Raw genomic sequence first — 23,451 nt, forward strand, 5'->3', positions numbered from 1 at the left:
TTACACACCTGGATTAACATATTCCTTTGTGCAATGCCTCAGGTGCTTCCGGTCATATAAGCAGAGGACACACAATTAAACCTGCTGTTGTGCCACTTAAAAATAGCTTAGCACCACATGTGCCTTGCTGAATCGTTAGTGTCTCAGCCTGAAACATCACCTTTTTATTTCCCTCCATAGATGCTACCCAACCTGCTGAGTTCCTCCAGCATTTTGTGTGTATGTGTTGCTCTGGATTTCCAGCAGCTGCAGAATCTCTTGTAGTTGTGAGTCATTGACCTATCTCTTAATTAATCAATAAAGAACCAATAAACATTAAAGGGGCATTGATTTCATGAATCCACATTTTAAAATCTCATTGTGTAGTCCCAACACAAACCCTTACGTTTCATACTACCTTTCTGCTGTTGGTTCTGCAGACAAAATATCTTGCAGTACATATTGTGGTAGATCCTAACTGAGGGACTAAGAAATTCATGGTACAGCCTATCTGTATAAAGGAACTATTCTGACCTTGCACCTCAGGATAGCATTTCTTGTCATTGTTTATAGATGGCTTAATGCATTACACTACAATGTCTTAGAAAATTAATATGCAAACATTATTCTGATGTTGGCCACACTGTTAAATGGAGCCACTTAAAGAGCAGGTATCCACTTTTATTTAGGTGGGTGAGTAGGGAATAATTCATTTCAGGTTCCCTAGGTAACTGGTCACATTCTCGTCTTATTGGCCAGAAAATGATCATTAATACTCTCCCAGCATTCCTACCTGTCACAGAAGAACACACTTGTAGAAAACAGCAAAAAGAATCAGGAGGGCAAAGGAATTTTTAGTTCAGCTTGCATTATTAATTCATTGTAATTGCTGACACTTGGAAAAGTACAATCACTTTGACATAATATTCCATTCACTTCATTTTCCATTATTCCACAGGCATGGCATATAAAATAATTCACAATATCAGGCATTTCATCCCTTGCACAGGATATTGCTATCTTTGGCTCTGCAATCAAAATAAAAAGAAATCCACCTCCATTTAGAAACATTTGAACAGATTAGTGGATTTCCTCTTTAAATTTAAAGCAGCAAACTCTTCAAAAATTCAGAAGTTGGTACCATTTTTCTCAATCAATTCTACTAGATCTAATTACAATCATATTATTACACAGAGTGTTATATTGTAATGAGTACATTAATATTGAGTTTTCACCATGGTATAAATGAGAGCCCTAGCTCCGTTAGTATAGAGAAACCTGTTTCTCTTTCGTGGTTAATATCTGTCTGTTGGGAATATTACCAATCAACATAATGGTTGAATGTTAATGAAATAACAATGTTATTTTACAAAAGTGGAGCTAATCAGGGTGAAACTGATGCATCATATAACATGAATGTACAGTACTATGCAGAAGTCGTAGGCACATACATATAGCTAGGGTGCCTAAGACTTTTGCACAGTTCTGTCACAGTTTAATTTATTGGACTCCACTGCTACTGCAGAAAAAATAAAACACGCTTCATGACATTTGTTAGTGATGATAAACCTGATTCTGATATGGGTCTCTATGGTGGGCTGGGAGTGGGAAGGGGGCAGGGAGAGTGGTTGGGAAAAGGGGAAGGGAGAAGAGAGGATGGGGAAGCACCAGAGAGACCTTCTGTAATGATCAGTAAACCAATTGTTTGGAATCAAATTACCTTGTCTGGTGTCTGAGGGCTGGGTGTTTCTCCACTTGTGCTGTCTCCCACTCCTGGCCCTCCTTCTCTGCCACCTGCCCCACACCCATCCCGTGGCACTCCACCCTTACCATTCTCAACATCTTTTGCTCCCACCAGGCTTACAAACTTGCTCTCCGCTCCACATTGACAAGTACAGTACTGTCCAAGCTATACATATATGTGCCATAAGACTTTTGCACAGTACTGTACATGTGTGGATCTGAGTTTGTATTGAATCCTAGAGCAATTAAAAAATATGCTGTAAATGTATGCAATGTCAATGCCAACCAGAGGCAACGCTCCCTATGTGGCTTGACTTAGAATCTTAGCTTAAGATCTCAGATCAGATTGATAAGACATATGATCAATTCGAGTGTCATTGGCACATTTAAAAAAGTCTCAAAATTTAATCTCAGACACACTGTACTGGTGCTCCCTCATCTTTGTATTCCAATGGGTTCATGGGAACATTCTGACTTCACATTGAAGCAGAGTTATTTTATAACTGATCACCTTCCTGCTATTGTGACCCTATAAGCTGACCTTCCCGGCAGTTGACTCCCCTTTGATAAAGAAAGGACACATCCATGAGTTGGCAGACCAACGAATCAAATCTGGATATATAGGGAGAGGAGTGCTCTGAAGCCGGCAGAGCAGAATTTAGTGCCGGGCTGCTACTGCAAGTCCCTGTGACCTGGTTAATGTCTGCACAGGTCACCTTTGATGATCCTTTGTATTGAAGAAGGATTCCCACATGCATGGCTTCTGTCTCCATGCAGATATCTCTGAGGGAAGAAACTCTTGGCTACGACATGCTTTCAGGCATAAAGAACTGGTGTTAAAATGCAAAGTATGGATAAATAAGATTTAGACAACGGTCCTTCAGTCTCCTGTGTTGTCGCTCCATCTGCGGTGCCATACTGCAGCAGTCAAACTTCGATAATGTTAATGGCTGGCGTGTTATTTTGGAACTAAAAACAAGAAAAAAGAAGGAAAATTAAATTCCGAACATGATATCAACAATTCATATGGTAAAATCATTATCACTTTTGCTTGATATGATTGATGGGATTGCAAGATCTTTAAATCTTCTACTGAATATTTTTTAAATTAAGGAATGAAAACTTTGGAAGATATCGAGACACAGCAACCCTGTTTGATTTTCAAGTATGGAAATGAGATTTCAGTTCAACTTTCCTTATGTACAGCAATAGGAGGACGTTGGCATGTACCCAGGTAACCTCTCTCACTTTCTCTACTATTTGCAACTGAAATTGCCAATTATTTATCATGTTCGTGTCCATTTACCTTCATCTTGAATTACATCCAACGATGTCCACTGAAATTATTTTGCATAAGAATGTCTTTTGTGAAACTTTATTGCAGAGATTCCCAACAGGGGCAATTACATGTCCCAAAGGGGCATTCAGGGAAATAGAAGTCATTGGAGGACGTTCAAGGTTCTTGAGTGAGAGGGCCGTTACGTGTCCTTAGGGGGCTTTAGGGGAAATGGAAGTCATTGGAGGGTGCTCAAGGTTCTTGGGGGAGGGGTTTGGTAGTAGCACCCTAACCTGAGGCATGAAATAGCAGGGGCTCTGAAAGAAATATTTCAAATGTCATTAGAAACGGGGATGGTGCCGGAGGATTGGCGTATTGCTCATGTGGTTTCATTGTTTAGAAAGGGTTCTAAGAGTAAACCCAGCAATTATCGGCCTGTGAGTTTGACGTCAGTGGTGGGTAAATTGATGGAAAGTATTCTTAGAGATGGTATATATAATTATCTGGATAGACGGGGTCTGAGTAGGAACAGGCAACATGGATTTGTGTGTGGAAAGTCATGTTTGACAAATCTTATTGAATTTTGTGATGAGGTTACTAAGAAAGTTGATGAGAGTAAAGCGGTGGATGTTGTCTATATGGACCTCAGTAAGGCCTTTGACAAGGTTCCACACGAAAGGTTAGTTAGGAAGGTTCAATTGTTAGGCATTAATATCGAAGTAGTAAAATGGATTCAGTAGTGGCTAGATGGGAGACATCAGAGAGTAGTGGTGGATAAATGTGTGTCAGATTGGAGGACGGTGTGTAGCGGTGTGCCTCTGGTTCCAATGTTTGTCATATATATGAAAGATCTGGATGATGGGTGGGCAAATTGGATTAGTAAGTATGCAGATGATACTAAGATAGGTGGCGTTGTGGATAATAAAGTAGGTTTTCAAAGCTTGCAGAGAGATTTAGGCCAGTTAGAAGAGTGGGCTGAAAGATGGCGGATGGAGTTTAATGCTGAAAAATGTGAGATGCTACATTTTGGTAGAACTAATCAAAATAGGACATACATGGTAAATGGTAGGACATTGAAGAATGCTGTAGAACAGAGGGATCTAGGAATAATAGTGCATAGTTCTCTGAAGGTGGAATCTCATGTGGATAGGGTGGTGAAGAAAGCTTTTGGTATGCTGGCCTTTATTAATCAGAGCATTGAGTATAGGAGTTGGGATGTAATGTTGAAATTGTATAAGGCATTGGTAAGGCCAAATTTAGAGTATTGTGTACGGTTCTGGTCACCGAATTATAGGAAAGATGTCAATAAAATTGAGAGAGTACAGAGGAGGTTTACTAAAATGTTGCCAGGGTTTCATCTCCTAAGTTACAGAGAAAGGTTGAACAAGTTAGGTCTTTATTCTTTGGAGCGTAGAAGGTTGAGGGGGGACTTGATAGAGGTGCTTAAAATTATGAGGGGGATTGATAGAGTTGACGTGGATAGGCTTTTTTCATTGAGAGTGGGGGAGATTCAAACAAGAGGACATGAATTGAGAATTAAAGGGCGAAAGTTTAGGGGTAACATGAGGGGGAACATCTTTACTCAGAGAGTGGTAGCTGTGTGGAACGAGCTTCCAGCAGAGGTGTCTGAGGCTGGTCCGATGTTGTCGTTTAAAGTTAAATTGGATAGATATATGGACAGGAAAGGAATGGAGGGCTATGGGCTGAGTGCAGGCCGGTGGGACTAGGTGAGAGTAAGAGTTTGACACAGACTAGAAGGGTCGAGATGGCCTGTTTCCGTGCTGTAATTGTTATATTGTTATATGGTTATATGGTTATATGAGACCTGACCAACTGTGTCAACTCACTGCTGTTGCCAACATCAGATAGGCATTCCCAGTTTGTGTTAATTTTTTATTTTAATTTAGCCCTGTTAATGATGATTAAAGATGTATGGCATGATCTCTGTGAGTCTGAAGGCGGTGGAGCCTTGAATTCTAATCCTGCTAAAAAACAGGAACTACAGAAAGTGCATCAATACAATGTTACATAGCTGGAGTATGGTTTTTTTTTCATTCCTGTCAGGGTAACAATACCCCATGTGTCTTATTTGTAATACTGTACTGTCTAATGAAGCCATCAAGATTGCCGGAATACGTCCATGAAAGACACTGTGAAAAGACTACTTATGGTATTACTCAGTTCCAGAAGATGAAAGAAGCATTTAAAAAGTGTTGCACACTCAAGGCATTTGACAAGAAAGCTAAAAATTGCTTTGATAGGGGTCTCATTGCTTCTTATAACATTCACAAAATGATAGCAAAGTGTGGAAAATCTTATACAATTAGTGAAAGATTAATAATGCCTGCTGTTTCAGAAGAGATCACCACTGTTCTCAAAATGGATACCAGTATTTTAAAATCAATTCATCTGAGTAATAACTCTGTAGCTTACCGTATTTTTGAAATGAGTGAAGACACTGAGTATCAACTATGCACAGAGCTACAAAAAACAGAATTTGGGATACTATTGGATAAGTCAACCGTGCCAGACAACGAGGCACTGCTGATGACATATGTACAGTTTATCGAAAATGGAAAAATCTATGAAGAGGTTTTCTTTTGTAAAAAGTTAAAAACAAATATCAACGGAGAATCAATTTATGATGAGCTCAAATGTATATTGAGGATAAAAATATTCTGATTAGAAACATGATTTCTTGTGCAACAGATGGAGCTCCATATATGACAGGCTGCCATGCCGGTTTAGTGGCATTTACGAAAAAAAGAAACTCCAATTCTGTTTGCAATCCATTGTGTAATTCATCGTCAACCTCTCATAGCCAAAAACTTTAGCCAGCGAGTTTTTTTAAGCATGACTCTTGTGATATCTGCTATCAACAAAAATAATGCCCATCCATTAAATAGCAGAATATTTCACCAGTTATGCCAAAATAACAATGAAGAGTTTGAACTCTTGCTTCTTCACACTGAAGTGCATTGACTTAAAAAGTTTCTTTGATCATTTTAACACTGTGGTTGAATGTTTGCTCAAAGTCGACGAGAGCTTGGGAAACAAGATTGAACTTTTACGTTACGATGTGGCATACCTAGCCGATCTGTATGGCAAAATGAACATTCTAGGTATGAAACTGCACGGTGACAATTTCAGTATAATCCAGGCAAGAAGTGCAGTGTCCACTTTATTGGAAAACTGGAAATATATAAGCAAAACATTGGGAGAAGAATGTTCTCACAGCTTCACTCCATGGAAAGATTGGCGCTCTCTTTCACAGATGGGGATTTGCAAGAGAACTCCTTACACACGGGCTCACTGAAGAAGGATTTTCAGAATCGATTCAAGGATTTGAATGATCTGGAAATTCTGGTCTGGGTAATTAACCCATTTCTTGGCAATGTAGAAGAATAGGAAGAGAGCTTGTAAGAAGAAATTATCGAAATTCACAATGATGAAGAAGCAAAAATGCTTCTACCATTGTTGGTAGAATCTCAGGTGGTGATGAGAGGGCGTACAGGAGTGAGATATGCCAACTAGTGGAGTTGTGCCATGGCAACAACCTGGCACTCAATGTCAGTAAGACGAAAGAGCTGATTGTGGAATTCAGGAAGGGTAAGATGAAGGAACACATACTAATCCTCTTAGGGGGATCAGAAGTGGAGAGAGCGAGCAGTTTCAAGTGCCTGGATGTCAAGATCTCTGAAGATCTAACCTGGTTCCAACATATCGATGGAGTCATAAAGAAGGCAAGACAGTGGCTATACTTCATTAGGAGTTTGAAGAGACTTGGCATGTCAACAAATACACTCAAAAACTTCTATAGATGTACCGTGGACAGCATTCTGACAGGCTGCATCACTGTCTGGTATGGAGGGGCTACTGCACAGGACTGAAAGAAGCTGCAGAAGGTTGTAAATCTAGTCAGCTCCATCTTGGGTACTAGCCTACAAAGTACCCAGGACATCTTCAGGGAGCGGTGTCTCAGAAAGGCAGTGTCCATTATTAAGGACCTCTAGCACCCAGGGCATGCTCCTTTCTCACTGTTACCATCAGGTAGGAGGTACAGAAGCCTGAAGGCACACACTCAGTGATTCAGGAACAACTTCTTCCCCTCTGCCATATGATTCTTAAATGGGCATTGAACCCTTGGACACTACCTTACTTTTTTTAATATACAGTATTTCTGGTTTTTTTTGCACATTTTTAAACTCTATTCAATATATGTATACTGTAATTGATTTACTTATTTATTATTAATATAATTATTTTTATTTAATTTATTATTTTTTTTCTCTTCTATATTATGTATTGCATTGAACAGCTGCTGCTAAGTTAACAAATTTCACATCACATGCCGGTGATAATAAAGCTGATTCCGATTCTGATTTTCAAAAATGTCAACTTTTGTGGTATGTGGCTACACTGTCTTACAAAGTATCCTGGTCTTTAGAGAAGAGCCAAACTGCTTTTCATTGTATTTCCATCCTTCTACCTTGTTGAAAGAGGCTTCAGTGCAGTGAACTACATACTCAAAAAAACCAGAAACCTCTTGAACATTGTTACGCATGGGGTCTTAATGCTTTTGCTGCGACGACTTGATCCAGATATTGTAACTCTTGCTGAAAGCCATCAAGCTCAAGGGTCACATTGATATCGAAGTTATTGTATAGTGCACAAGTACTGAGTAAGCTAGGTTCAAATACTAATAAAAATTCAAACCAGAATCATTTAGAACCATAGAACCATAGAAACTACAGCACAGAAACAGGCCTTTTGGCCCTTCTTGGCTGTGCTGAACCATTTTCTGCCTAGTCCCACTGACCTGCACACGGACCATATCCCTCCATACACCTCCCATCCATGTATCTGTCCAATTTATTCTTAAATGTTAATAAAGAACCCGCATTTACCACCTCATCTGGCAGCTCATTCCATACTCCCACCACTCTCTGTGTGAAGAAGCCCCCCCAATGTCCCAATGTTCCCTTCAAACTTTTCCCCTCTCACCCTTAACCCATGTCCTCTGGTTTTTTTCTCCCCTTGCCTCAGTGAAAAAAGCCTGCTTGCACTCACTCCATCTATACCCATCATAATTTTATATACCTCTATCAAATCTCCCCTCATTCCTCTACGCTGCAGGGAATGAAGTCCTAACCTATTCAACCTTTCTCTGTAACTGAGTTTCTCAAGTCCTGGCAACATCCTTGTAAACCTTCCCTGCACTCTTTCAACCTTATTTATATCCTTCCTGTAATTTGGTGACCAAAACTGAACACAATACTCCAGATTTGGCCTCACCAATGACTTATACAACCGCATCATAACATTCTAGCTCTTATACTCAATACTTTGATTAATAAAGACCAATGTACCAAAAGATCTCTTTACGATCCTATCTACTTGTGACGCCACTTTCAGGGAATTTTGTATCTCTATTCCCAGATCCCTCTGTTCTACTGCACTCCTCAGTGCCTTACCATTAACCTTGTATGTTCTACCTTGGTTTGTCCTTCCAACGTGCAATACCTCACACTTGTCTGTATTAAACTCCATCTGCCATTTTTCAGCCCATTTTTCCAGCTGGTCCAAGTCCCTCTGCAGGCTCTGAAAATCTTCCTCACTGTCTACTACACCTCCAGTCTTTGTATCATCAGCAAATTTGCTGATCCAATTTACCACATTATCGTCCAGATCATTGATATAGATAATGGATCCAGCACTGATCCCTGTGGCACACTACTAGTCACAGGCCTCCACTCAGAGAAGCAATTCTCTACCACCACTCTTTGGCTTCTTCCATTGAGCCAATGTCTAATCCAATTTACCACCTCTCCATGTATACCTAGCGACTGAATTTTCCTAACTAACCTTCCATGCGGGACCTTGTCAAAGGCCTTACTGAAATCCATGTAGAAAATATCCACTGCCTTCCCTTCATCCACTTTCCTGGTAACCTCCTCGAAAAACTCCAATAGATTGGTCAAACATGACCTACCACGCACAAAGCCATGTTGACTCTCCCTAATAAGTCCCTGTCTATCCAAATGCTTGTAGATTCTGTCTCTTAGTACTCCCTCCAATAACTTACCTACTACCGACGTTAAACTCACCGGCCTATAATTTCCCGGATTACTTTTCGATCCTTTTTTAAATACGGAACAACATGAGCCGCTCTCCAATCCTCTGGCACCTCACCCGTAGACAACGACCTTTTAAATATTTCTGCCAGGGCCCACACAATTTCAACACTAGTCTCCTTTAAGGTCCGAGGGAACATTCTGTCAGGTCCCGGGGATTTATCCACTTTAATTTTCCTCAAGACAGCAAGCACCTCCTCCTTTTCAATCTGTACAGTTTCCATGATCTCACTACTTGATTCCCTCAATTCCATAGACTTCATGCCAGTTTCCTCAGTAAATACAGACGCAAAAACCTATTTAAGATCTCCCCCATTTCCTTTGGTTCCGCACATAGCCGACCACTCTGATCTTCAAGAGGACCAATTTTATCCCTAACAATCCTTTTGCTCTTAATATACCTGTAAAAGCTCTTTGGATTATCCTTCACCTTGACTGCCAAGGCAACCTCATGTCTTCTTTTAGCCCTCCTGATTACTTTCTTAAGTATTTTCTTGCACTTCTTATACTCCTCAAGCACCTGATTTACTCCCTGTTTCCTATACATTTCATACAACTCCCTCTTCTTCTTTATCAGAGTTGCAATATCCCTTGAGAACCAAGGTTCCTTATTCCTATTCAATTTGCCTTTAATCCTGACAGGAACATACAAACTCTGCACTCTCAAAATTTCCCCTTTGAAGGCTTCCCACCTACCAATCACATCTTTGCCAGAGAACAACCTGTCCCAATCCACGCTTTTTAGATCCTTTCTCATTTCTTCAAATTTGGCCTTCTTCCAGTTCAGAACCTCAACCCTAGGACCAGATCTATCCTTGTCCATGATCAAATTGAAACTAATGGTGTTATGATCACTGGAACCAAAGTGCTCCCCTACACAGACTTCCGTCACTTGTCCTAACTCGTTTCCTAACAGGAGATCCAATATTGCATCCCCTCTAGTTGGTCCCTCTATATATATTGATTTAGAAAACTTTCCTGAACACATTTTACAAACTCTAAACCATCTAGACCCTTAACAGTATGGGAGTCCCAATCAATATGTGGAAAATTAAAATCCCTTACCACCACAACTTTATGTTTCCTGCAGTTGCCTGCTATCTCTCTGCAGATTTGCTCTTCCAAATCTCGTTGACTATTGGGTGGTCTATAATACAACCCCACTAATGTGGCCATACCTTTCCTGTTTCTCAGCTCCACCCATACGGACTCAGTAGACAAGCCCTCTAATCTGTCCTGCCTGAGCACTGCTGTAATATTTTCCCTAACAAGCAATGCTACTCCCCCAGCTTTCATTCCTCTGCCTCGATCACATCTGAAACATCAGAACCCTGGAATATTAAGCTGCCAGTCCTGCTCCTCCTGTAGCCAAGTTTCACTAATTGCTGTAACGTCATAATTCCATGTGTCAATCCATGCCCTCAATTCATCCGCCTTCCCCGCAATACTCCTTGCATTGAAATATATACACCTCAGAAGATTTTTACCACCACTCACAACCTTTCTATCAGTGGATTTGCTTGAACTCTTAACATCATTTATTTTCACCCCAGCCACACTGTCAGCTCTGGCACTCTGGTTCCCATCCCCCTGCAAATCTAGTTTAAAGCCTCCCCAATAGCACTAACAAACCTCCCTGAAAGGATATTGGTCTTCCTGTAGTTCAAGTGTAACCCTTCTCTCTTGTACAGGTCCCACCTGCCCCAGAAGAGGTCCCAACGGTCCTGAAATCTGAAACCCTGCCCCCTACACCAGTTCCTCAGCCACTTGTTCATCCTCCAGAGCATCCTATTCCTACCCTCACTGGCACTTAGCCAGGTAGCAATCCTGAGATTACCACCCTTGAGGTCCTGCTTTTCAACTTCCTACCAAGCTCTCTATACTCACTCACCAGGACCTCCTCACTCTTCCTTGCTATGTCATTGGTACCCATGTGCACCACGACATCTGGCTGGTCACTCTCCCACTTCAGAATGTCATGCAATCGATCAGAGACATCCTTGACCCTGGCACCCGGGAGGCAACAAACCATCCTGGATTCTCTGTCACGACCACAGAACCTCCTATCTGCACCTTTAACTATTGAATCCCCTATCACTACCGCTCTCCTCTTTTTCCACCTTCCCTTCGGCACTGCAGAGCCAGACCCAGTGCCAGAGATCCGGCTACTGCAGCTTATCCCAGGTAAGTCATCCCCCCCAACAGTATCCAATGCGGTATACTTGTTGAGGGGAATGGCCACAGGGGAACCCTGCTCTGCCTGCCCTTTCCTCTTCCCTCGCCTGACAGTGACCCAATTTCCTGTCCTCTGCTCCTTTGGCGTAACTACCTCCCTGTAGCTACTATCTATAATCTCCTCATTCTCCCGATTGATTTCTCTCATGTTTGCATTTGGTTGACATGTTTTTACACTATACGGGTGCTGGAAAGAATATTGTGCCTAGGAGGGGTGTTGGCAAGTATGAAAGTGCTTCTGGGGAGCGTTGGGCTAAAAATGGTTGGGAAATACTGCTTTATCCAAATAAAGGTATGATCAAAAAAATGGGCTTGACCATTAAATGGTCACCTATTAGGAAAAGGATCATGTGGTTGTCTTATCTGTGCAGAGTTCTGCTCATTGTTGATACTTTGATACTTCTGGTTTCCAAATTACCAAAGGGGTGGCTTTCAAAGATAATATCAAAAATGCGAGTCAGCATTGTGGTGCAGTGGCTGAGGCTTTTGCCAAGATCCCTGCATGAGTGAAATTCTTATTGTTTAATGAGCTGTTTTCCCCTGAATTGCTTGCAGACAGGGTGGGGTTGGAGGGATGGTAGCGGCTGGAATCTGAGCAAGAAACAAAACTGCCGGGGGAACTCAGTGGGTCCGTCAGCATCTGCAGAGGCAAAGGAATAGTCATCATCCTCACGCAGAGTTTTGACCCGAAACATCAGCTATCCCTCCCACTTCACAGATTCTGCCTTCCCTGGTGAGTATATTCAGCATATTGTTTCTTGCTGATACTTGAGATGGGGATTTCACGTTCAGAAGGGCTGGTCTATCCTTCCTGTCCTCATTTGCATTTTCATTATGTTGTTCTCTTCATGTGAACTTGCCCCATCTTAAACTCAGTCTGACTGAGGTAGTGCTGGTGCCTCATAACCTAGCACCCTGATCACTGCTGCTGTGCAGGTGGAATCTGAGCATTCCTTGTGATGCTCTGATTTCCCCTCATGTCCCAAAGAAGTTCACTGGATCCTGTAAGTTACCCCTTAGAGTAGATCAAAGGCAAAAAAAAAAACTCAAAAGGAGAGATCGCAAACACAAGAGATTCTGCAAATGCTGGAAATCCGGAGTAACACACATAAAGTACTTGAGGAACTCAGCAAGTCAGGCTGCATCAATGGAAGGGAGAAACAGTCGATGTTCACTTCCCTCCATAGATGCTGCCTGACCAGCATGGACTCGAGGGGCCACACGGGCTCTTTCCATGTTGCTAAGAATATAAAAAAAAATCTGGAATGAACAAACAGTCTGGGTCGCAGAGATCCACAAAGTAACTTTGAGCATTGTAGGGTGGGCCGTGAGATGCTCTAGAGTTATAGGGTGATGAAACACAGGGTCATTTGACCAGCTCCTGCCCCCCTTCAATGTCCCCGGCAACCATCAAGAATGCATCTAACCTAATCACATATAGTAGCACATGGTCCATAAACTACTGTGCTGTGGCGATTGCAAAGATATAAAAGAGGAGGGTAAACAGTGAAACATCATATCTACATTGGTACGAATGAGATAGGTAGAAAGAGGGCTGAACCATACAACATGAATTTTAAGGAGCTTGGATTACCTCTAGTGCTACGTGCTAGTGAGCATAGATATAGAAATGTGTGGCTAAGGGGATGGTAAGGGAGAGAGATTTCTGCATCTCTGGAACCTAGGGAAGTTAGTACCTGACAGGTTACACCTAAAGTAGAACAGGTGTACAGCTTGGAGAGAGATGGAGTCAAGTATAGAGGGGAAACTAAGTTAGTCCAGTAGGAAGAGAGATCATAGGGACGATAAGGCACATAGGTAGAATGCAAGGCTAAGTTGAATTGTTAATGACTACTAAGGCAGATGAATTAGAACACATTGAATTATAATATTTTTCCTATGTCGTAGACTGGTTGAAAGAAGTACAGAGCTGTCAACTCAACATTTCAGTATAATAGATTTTCAGGTGGGTTGGCATGTGGTGCAGTTTGTAGAAGAGTCGGCAATGGAATATTGATTAAGGAATCACTTATGGCAATGGGGGAGGACTTAGAAACATAGAAACATAGAAAATAGGTGCAGGAGTAGGCCATTCGGCCCTTCGAGCCTGCACCGCCATTTATTATGATCATGGCTGATCATCCAACTCAGAACCCAGCCTTCCCTCCATACCCCCTGACCCCTGTAGCCACAAGGGCCATATCTAACTTCCTTTTAAACATAGCTAATGAACTGGCCTCAACAGTTTGCTGTGGCAGAGAATTCCACAGATTCACCACTCTCTGTGTGAAGAAGTTTTTCCTAACCTCGGTCCTAAAAGGCTTCCCCTCTATCCTCAAACTGTGACCCCTCGTTCTAGACCTCCCCAACATCGGGAACAATCTTCCCGCATCTAGCCTGTCCAATCCCTTTAGGATCTTATACGTTTCAATCAGATCCCCCCTCAATCTTCTAAATTCCAACGAGTACAAGCCCAGTTCATCCAGTCTTTCTTCATATGAAAGACCTGCCATCCCAGGAATCAATCTGGTGAACCTTCTTTGTACTCCCTCTATGGCAAAGATGTCTTTCCTCAGATTAGGGGACCAAAACTGCACACAATACTCCAGGTGTGGTCTCACCAAGGCCTTGTACAACTGCAGTAGTACCTCCCTGCTCCTGTACTCGAGTCCTCTCGCTATAAATGCCAGCATACCGTTCGCCTTTTTCACCGCCTGCTGTACCTGCATGCCCACTTTCAATGACTGGTGTATAATGACACCCAGGTCTCGTTGCACCTCCCCTTTTCCTAATCGGCCACCATTCAGATAATAATCTGTTTTCCTATTTTTGCCACCAAAGTGGATAACTTCACATTTATCCACATTAAATTGCATCTGCCATGAGTTTGCCCACTCACCCAACCTATCCAAGTCACCCTGCATCCTCTTAGCATCCTCCTCACTGCTAACACTGCCACCCAGCTTCGTGTCATCCGCAAACTTGGAGATGCTGCATTTAATTCCCTCATCCAAGTCATTAATATATATTGTAAACAACTGGGGTCCCAGCACTGAGCCTTGCGGTACCCCACTAGTCACCGCCTGCCATTCTGAAAAGGTCCCGTTTATTCCCACTCTTTGCTTCCTGTCTGCTAACCAATTCTCCACCCACACCAATACCTTACCCCCAATACCGTGTGCTTTAAGTTTGCACACTAATCTCCTATGTGGGACCTTGTCAAAAGCCTTTTGAAAATCCAAATATACCACATCCACTGGTTCTCCCCTATCCACTCTACTAGTTACATCCTCAAAAAATTCTATGAGATTCGTCAGACATTAATTTACTTTCACAAATCCATGCTGACTTTGTCCGATCATTTCACCGCTTTCCAAATGTGCTGTTATCACATCCTTGATAACTGACTCCAGCAGTTTCCCCACCACCGACGTTAGGCTAACCGGCCTATAATTCCCCGGTTTCTCTCTCCCTCCTTTTTTAAAAAGTGGGGTTACATTAGCCACCCTCCAATCCTCAGGAACTAGTCCAGAATCTAACGAGTTTTGAAAAATTATCACTAATGCATCCACTATTTCTTGGGCCACTTCCTTAAGCACTCTGGGATGCAGACCATCTGGCCCTGGGGATTTATCTGCCTTCAATCCCTTCAATTTACCTAACACCACTTCCCTACTAACATGTATTTCGCTCAGTTCCTCCATCTCACTGGACCCTCTGTCCCTTACTATTTCTGGAAGATTATTTATGTCCTCCTTAGTGAAGACAGAACCAAAGTAATTATTCAATTGGTCTGCCATGTCCTTGCTCCCCATAATCAATTCACCTGTTTCTGTTTGCAGGGGACCTACATTTGTCTTTATCAGTCTTTTCCTTTTTACATATCTATAAAAGCTTTTACAGTCCGTTTTTATGTTCTCTGCCAGTTTTCTCTCATAATCTTTTTTCCCCTTCCTAATTAAGCCCTTTGTCCTCCTCTGCTGAACTCTGAATTTCTCCCAGTCCTCAGGTGAGCCACTTTCTCTGGCTAATTTGTATGCTACTTCTTTGGAATTGATACTATCCCTAATTTCTCTTGTCAGCCACGGGTGCACTACCTTCCTTGATTTATTCTTTTGCCAAACTGGGATGAACAATTGTTGTAGTTCTAAGACTTCTTTGAAGAATCTTTAAATTAAACTACGTAGATAGAGTTTGAGGACAAATAGGCAGAAATCACTTTGCTGGAGATATACTGTAGTCATCCTAACAGTCAGCAGGAGATAGAGGAGCACATATGTAGGCAAATTACTGAGGGATATTTGAGTAATAGAGTGATAGTAGTAGGGATTTTCAAATTACCAATATTAATGACGATTGCTGCAGTGAGAAAGATGTAGAGGGGTTGTACTACTAAAATATGCAATGGAGAGATTTTTGAGCCATTATATTCATTGGCCTATGAGAGAAGGGGCAGTATTGGACCTAATTGCCCAGAATATAGCTAGACAAGCAGTTGTGGTGTCAATGAGAAAGCATTTTGGAGATAGTAAACTTAACTGTTAGTTTCAAGATAGATCTAGTCCATAGCTTCCTGTGCCTTGGCAATTCAAGTGCTTGTTTAGATGCTTGTTAAATATTGTATGCCTCCATCATCTCCCTTAGGCAACCCATTCCAGATCCTCACTGTCCCCTGCCCACTTACCAATGACCTTTTCTTTTGTTTTTGGCACTTCTGTTTGGCTTTTATACTGTGTTGTTGTCTTTCATTTAATAACTTCTTTGCCCATTGGTGCAAACTTCCAAATTCTAACAATGTGAAGTGGATTGAAAATCTAGCTGATGGTTATATCAATTTCAAATCTGTTTATTGCCATATCTAAGATACAGTATATTCTGAAGCCTTCTGCCAATTGGCAGTTCATTAAGTTGTTCATTGTATCTTATTTAATCAAAGTTATCATATTCTACCCTGAGATTCATTTTTTGCAGGCATTCACAGCAGAACAAAGGTTCAATACTTGGGCCGCTTCTGTTTTCCATCATTATTGACAACTTGGTTGATGCATGCAGTAACGAGCTATACCTGTACGCTGATCACTCCACACTATTTGCACCGATTAGAGCAGGAGAGAGTAATACAGTGACAGCGGGCCTGAATAGGGATCTTGACAGGATGAAAGCCTGGGCAGACGACTGGAATGTCACCTTTGAGCCTACTAAGTGCAAGGCGATGGTGATGTCTAGGAAGAGGAATCCATCTAACCCCAACCTGTATTTTGGGAACTGCAAGCTGGATTTAAAGAAGGAACTAGTAAACCTTGGTGTTAATATTGACAGCAACTTGGTGTGGGATAAACACCTTTCCACTATTTCAAACAAGGCTGGACAAAGGCTTGGAGCTCTGTGGAAAGTAGCATCCAAACGAGACAAAGAGGGCAGAGCCACAGTTTACAAAGCCCAGGTACGAAGTATTATGGAGTATGCCTGCTTATCATGGATGAATGCCTCACAGAGTGTCCTCAGCCAGCTTGATTCCATTCAAAGAAAGGCTCTCAGGATTATAGGTGTAGATGAAGCCACAGCTCGTGAGAAACTAGCCATCAGTAGCTTACACCACAGTCGACAGGTTGCTGCAGCTACTGTGCTATACAAAATGCACACCAGCCACAGCCCTGCAGACCTTCGCGCCATGCTGCCTTCATCTTATGAGAGACGGCGCACCACACGATCAAGTTTATCTATGCCTGCTCATGCTGTTTCTATGCCTGATGCAAGAACCTACCCACTGGATAGAAGCTTCCTTCACTGTGCTATCAGAATTTGGAACAGCCTTCCAGATGCTGTGGTTGAAAACATCTGTGACGATGGAGTCCAAGCCTTCAAGAGAAGAGTGCACAAACACCTATCATCTCTGGGAGGGAAGTCACATGTTTCTTCATAAGCTATCAGGATGGCAATGCTTGGTTGTTGGTGGGTAGGGTTAATACCTGACTTTCAAGAGCACTTGTGAGTTATAGATATAGATGAGGGTAGTGCAGTGGATGTGATCTATATGGATTTTAGTAAGGCATTTGACAAGGTTCCACACGGTAGGCTTATTCAGAAAGTTAGAAGGCATGGGATCCAGGGAAGTTTGGCCAGGTGGATTCAGAATTGGCTTGCCTGCAGAAGGCAGAGGGTCAGGTTGGAGGGAGTACATTCAGATTGGAGGATTGTGACTAGTGCTGTCCCACAAGGATCTGTTCTGGGACCTCTACTTTTCGTGATTTTTATTAACGACCTGGATGTGGGGGTAGAAGGGTGGGTTGGCAAGTTTGCAGACGACACAAAGGTTGGTGGTGTTGTAGGTAGTGTAGAGGATTGTCAAAGATTGCAGAGAGACATTGATAGGATGCAGAAGTGGGCTGAGAAGTGGCAGATGGAGTTCAACCCGGAGAAGTGTGAGGTGGTACACTTTGGAAGGACAAACTCCAAGGCAGAGTACAAAGTAAATGGCAGGATACTTGGTAGTGTGGAGGAGCAGAGGGATCTGGGGGTACATGTCCACAGATCCCTGAAAGTTGCCTCACAGGTGGATAGGGTAGTTAAGAAAGCTTATGGGGTGTTAGCTTTCATAAGTCGAGGGATAGAGTTTAAGAGTCGCGATGTAATGATGAAGCTCTATAAAACTCTGGTTAGGCCACACTTGGAGTATTGTGTCCAGTTCTGGTCACCTCACTATAGGAAGGATGTGGAAGCATTGGAAAGGGTACAGAGGAGATTTACCAGGATGCTGCCTGATTTAGAAAGTATGGATTATGATCAGAGATTAAGGGAGCTAGGGCTTTACTCTTTGGAGAGAAGGAGGATGAGAGGAGACATGATAGAGGTGTACAAGATAATAAGAGGAATAGATAGAGTGGATAGCCAGCGCCTCTTCTGCAGGGCACCACTGCTCAATACAAGAGGACATGGCTTTAAGGTAAGGGGTGGGAAGTTCAAGGGGGATTTTAGAGGAAGGTTTTTTACTCAGAGAGTGGTTGGTGCGTGGAATGCACTGCCTGAGTCAGTGGTGGAGGTAGATACACTAGTGAAGTTTAAGAGACTACTAGACAGGTATATGGAGGAATCTAAGGTGGGGGCTTATATGGGAGGCAGGGTTTGAGGGTCGGCACAACATTGTGGGCCGAAGGGCCTGTACTGTGCTGTACTATTCTATGTTCTATGTTTTTTATGTTCCAGCTGGACTTAGTCCTTAAACTGCAGGAGAACAGTGCGGAAAGAACGGGTGTTAATTTCTCCCGGTAGGGATTAGTTTTTAGTCCAAGTGCTCCTGCCACGTTTTGTCACCCTGCAACCTTATCCTTCAATCTGTTTGAATTATGGAGGACAACATGTGTATAAATGTCTCTCTCCAGCAGACTTCATCATGATCATCATGACTCCAGTATTTCTACTATTTTTTAATGTTTGTTAATTGTACATATGTTTTGTTTTGTTTTTTATCGCTAAGTAGCTGTGAACCATCTGATTGGCCTATCAGAGTTCTCTTTGGGAACTAGTTGACTTGATCAGCATTTCTGATCTGGCTATTGTTCACGATTGCACTTAATAAAAATAAAAAAACAAAGAAATACAATGGAACCAATCAAAATCTACACAAACAACCATGTGCAAAATAAGACAAACTGTGCAAATATAAATAATAATAAATAAATAAACAATCAATCATTTAATCAATGAATGAGTTGTAGAGTCCTTGAGTGCAAGTCAGTGGGTTGTGGAATCAGTTCAGTGTTGAGATGAGTGAAGTTATCCACACTGGTTCAGGAGCCTGATGGGGGAAGGGTAATAACTCTTCCTGAACCTGGTGGTGTGGGACTGAGGGCTCCTTCCCCATGGTGGCAGTGAGGAGAGAGCATAACCTGTACTGAGAGTACTGAGGGGACTTGAGCATAAGTGCTGCGTTTCCTGTGGCCGTGCTCTTTGTAGACGTGCTCAATGGTGGGGAGGGTTTACTCTGTGATGGACTGGGTTCTGCCACTACTTTTTTTATCATTGTATCATATTTTATATCATATTTTTGTATCATGACGATACAACTTAAGTACATAGAACTTAACATAGAACGTAGGAAATTACAGCACATTACAGGCCCTTCGGCCCACAATATTGTGTTGACCATTTAACCTGCTCTAGAGACTGCCTAGAATTTCCCTAGCACATAGCCCTTTATTTTTTTAAGTACAGGTGATTCTAAACTAATAAAATTAAAACTTTTAAAGCATAATCTCACTGACAGTAATTTTAAAAACGGAATCAAGTACATCAATGAGAATAAATGGTGTTTCTTTAATGTTCTTGTCTCAGGTGTTATAATCCTTACCTTGCTACGCATTAATCCGCCTGTTGGACGCTCTGGGGTGCTGTGCTCTGACGACGGCTTGGCCTTCTCCTTATTGTTGTTTGAGTCGTTGTCTTTAATGATGTCATACTGTCTGCAGAAGAGAGCTATAACAGCTGAAACAAACCGGAGGAAAATGCTTTTAATGAGGTGCTGCTAAGTCATTCTGTGCTTCCAGAGTCCAAATGCTGGCTCCTGAAAACAGACAGAGTGGCAAAACAGAATAATCATGCACACTTGAAGAATCATCACCTTCTGCTGTCCATGTGACAAGCTGACCTTGCAGATGAAATTGACATTTTTATACATGTGGCCAAAGATACCCAAATAACTGCTATAAGTGTATTGCGTAAGTAAGCAGTAACTTGTTTTTCAACTCAGGAAGTAAAAATAGTTGTTTTGTATGCGTAAATTTTAGCTGTGAAAGGAGTCCTGTTTACTTATGCATTTGAATGTTTATTTTCTATGTACCACATGGCCAAATCCTATGAGGGAGAGAATATAATGGATTAGGGTAGGATTAGTGTAAAACAGGTGTTTGGTGACTGACGTGGACCCGATGTGATGACATGCCTGCTTCTGTGCTTTATCTCTCTTTGATTCAATGACAAAGCTGCTAATATACTGCCAGATGCCTGAATATGTACGAAATACAACTGAAACACTAAGCAAGGACATTTTACTCACACCATAGAAATGGCATAGATGTAGTGGGAACTGATCTTCACCCACCCCTTTAAGAGATAAAATTTAATAACTTGCTCATACCACTGGACCACATGAGGCATCAGAATGTTAAGGTCAAGGAGTAGAGACTGACATCTTGTTACTTCATGGAGCCTCTGCAATGATAATTGGTCACACTGCAGAGTACTGTTTAGGTCCAATGGAGCAGTCTAGTGATTTGATGGCAGAGGAAACATTCAAGATTTCTACAAAACTGGTTTAGTGTCCTCACAACATGGTAATAAAATGAAAAGACTTTGGGATCAACAGCTATTTTCTTTTCTATTTCTGTAGCATTTACTATGATGGTTCCTGTGGTAGTTTTCATCAGGGTCTAGTTGGGAGAAGCCTCACTCCTCAATTCCTTCACACTCCTCCTACCAATGTCAACCACACTGAAAAATGGGGGAGAGGATTGTGGCATAGCTTAAGTGGGGGATCAAGAGGTTTTGAAGACAGTTCCCTAAATATCCACTTTTATTAGCTTGCATTATCAAATTCTAGCATATAAGAATGTTTTGTTTCTGAGTTATATTTTGTTTTGCCTATTAATCTTATTGAACAAGACTAACTTTCTGACAATCCTTTGCAAAATGGAACAAGAAGTCACCTTACCCTCACGTATAAGTTTTTTCTTCATTGAGGCTTCGTATATTTCAACTAGGGGCAGCCTGCACAACAGCTTTTGCCTCAGTGAATTCATCTTGTCTCTTTCAGCTTAAAAGTACTTCCTTACATTAGAGAGGCTTAAGTAAAACAGGAAATTTGCTCTGGTACATCAGAGAAGTGTATCCTAGGACAGACTTCAACAAGTGTGCTCTCTATCAAATGAATGACAACAGTTTCTGCAAATCAAATCCTCTTCCAAGCAAAAATCAAATTCACCAGAACAACTGTAATTCCCACCAGCACTTTAGGACTAATGAAACTGAATCTTATCTGAGAACAAGACAATTGGCCAATCAAACTGTTAGATATGAAATCCTTTTAAGGAATTTGTTTTATACATCATTTCAAACAAAATGCCATGACCGTTAATGACCAGAGTTCCTATTGCAACATTGCAATAACTGACCCACTGACCCACATAGGATCCTATGAAGATGTAAATTACTTTAGCCAATCTTCCTGCCTCTGTGTCATGCCCATGATTGATTAAGTTTTTCAGCAGATGCTGGGAGTTTCTACTTGGAATGGGAATGCTGCCTGGACCCTTTTCACCACTTAATCACTTTTTACCTCGTTACTTTATCCTTCTAAGAGTACTTTCTTAGGTTGACAATGGTCTTTGTGCCTGTTAAAGTGTTTCTTACTGTTTCTAACTTTGAAACGTCATTTTACATTATGCAAGAGATTACAAAAATAAGGATTAATATGTGTTTATATTGTACAGATATTTCCTCAGCCACAGATCACCACAAAGTACTTCAGTGAAGTACTTCTATGGAATATAATCAAACAATCGTAGCATACAATTTTCACTCTAGGCAACTCTGCAAAACTGACCAGATAATTGTTTTTGTGTTGATGAGGGAGGATTAAATATGGTCTGGACACCAGAAGTACACAAGAGGACTTATGACCCCTCCTAAGAGGGCAGGTAGGATCTTAGCTTAACATCTTATTTGCCTAATGCCAGCTCCGAAACAAAACACCTGTCGATATTGCCTAGTTTATCAGTTCAGACTCAAGTTCCTTGAGTAAGATTCAAACCCAGAATCTTCCAACTCAGAGACACGTGACTTGCTTGTATCTTTGTGTTTTTGTTTGTGTGTAGTTTTTCAATGATTCTATTGTTTTTCTCTTCTACTGTGAATATGAATGCCTGCAAGAAAATGAATCTCAAGGTAGTATATGTTGATAATATAAAATTTGATAATAAATTTACTTGAACTTCGAAATTTGAAGATGTGTAATTTGGTGAGCCACGGCTGGCAAGTACAGGCACTGCTGTTGATTTTAATGGCAAGCTACTCTTACTGTTAAGTGTACCTGCCAGACAAAGCTTCTCATCGATGGCATTTCTAGGGTAAAATTTATAGGTCAATTTATCCACTGTGCAAGACACTCAGTGGGGAAATATAGATGAATCTTTCCACACAGGGTTTAGCAGACAGCAATAAATTTTAGAGGCCTGCAAGATGCAAAGAGCTGAGGAATTTGCGTGTTATTCATTTCATTCTAACAACCCCACACTTCAGAACTGAATCAGAATCAGGATTGTAAAAGAAATGGTTGTTGTTATGGAAACAATAAATCCACAAATATCTCATGATATTTCGTATATCGGTATTATATTTGCAAAAACGTCAGCAGTAGAATTCATGGGTTGAAATCCGGCTCTGGGTTAGAATGCACACAATATCCTGGCTATTAACTCCACATGAGACTGAATTTCTTATACCAGACATCCCACGTCTCCTGGAAGTTCTGGGAGTCTCCCGCATATTAATAGTGACTCCCTGATGCCCACAAATTATATACAATGTTCCGGAAATCAATTTTTTTGAGAGCGAGCAGGAGAGCGAGAGAGAGAGCATGCAAAAGAGCGACCACGAGAGAGAGAGCGAGTGTGAGAGCGAGAGAGAGAGAGAGAAAGTGTGAGAGAGAGAGAGAGCGAGAGAGCGACCACGAGAGAGAGAGCGAGTGTGAGAGCGAGAGAGAGAGAGAGAGAAAGCATGAGAGAGAGTGAGAGAGAGTGACCATGAGAGGGAGAGAGCGAGAGAGAGAGCGTGCAAGAGAGCGGCCACGAGAGAGAGAGCAAGTGTGAGAGCGAGAGAGAGAGAGAGAAAGCGTAAGAGAGAGTGAGAGAGAGTGACCATGAGAGGGAGAGAGTGAGAGAGCGTGCGAGAGTGACCACGAGAGAGAGAGAGAGAGAGCGCGAGCGCGCGCCATGGCAGAGTGTTCCAAAAAAAAGAAAATATAAAACTTACATCATTCCAGACTACACTAAAGTGTACCCCTGCCTAATAGGGGTCAAAAATAATGACATT

At 41.7% G+C, this 23,451-nt stretch overlaps 1 protein-coding gene across 2 annotated transcripts in view; it reads right to left on the reverse strand.

Moving 5' to 3' along the window:
- Positions 1-470: 470 nt before the first annotated feature.
- fndc4a (fibronectin type III domain containing 4a) overlaps positions 471-23,451 on the reverse strand; it is a 220,680-nt gene continuing 197,699 nt past the window's right edge. Inside the window, exons 5-6 of one of the 2 annotated variants that reach the window (XM_063070869.1) lie at positions 19,715-19,848; positions 471-2,691 (exon numbers count right to left, since the gene is read on the reverse strand). In XM_063070869.1, coding sequence (XP_062926939.1) covers positions 2,650-2,691; positions 19,715-19,848 — 176 coding nt within the window. In that variant the 3' untranslated portion in view covers positions 471-2,649. Of the gene's footprint in view, positions 2,692-16,780; positions 17,227-19,714; positions 19,849-23,451 lie in introns of those variants that run through there. The other variant, XM_063070859.1, reaches the window with a different exon arrangement.

This window comes from Mobula hypostoma, chromosome 2, assembly GCF_963921235.1.
Source record: "Mobula hypostoma chromosome 2, sMobHyp1.1, whole genome shotgun sequence".
NCBI classification, from domain to species: Eukaryota; Metazoa; Chordata; class Chondrichthyes; order Myliobatiformes; family Myliobatidae; genus Mobula; species Mobula hypostoma.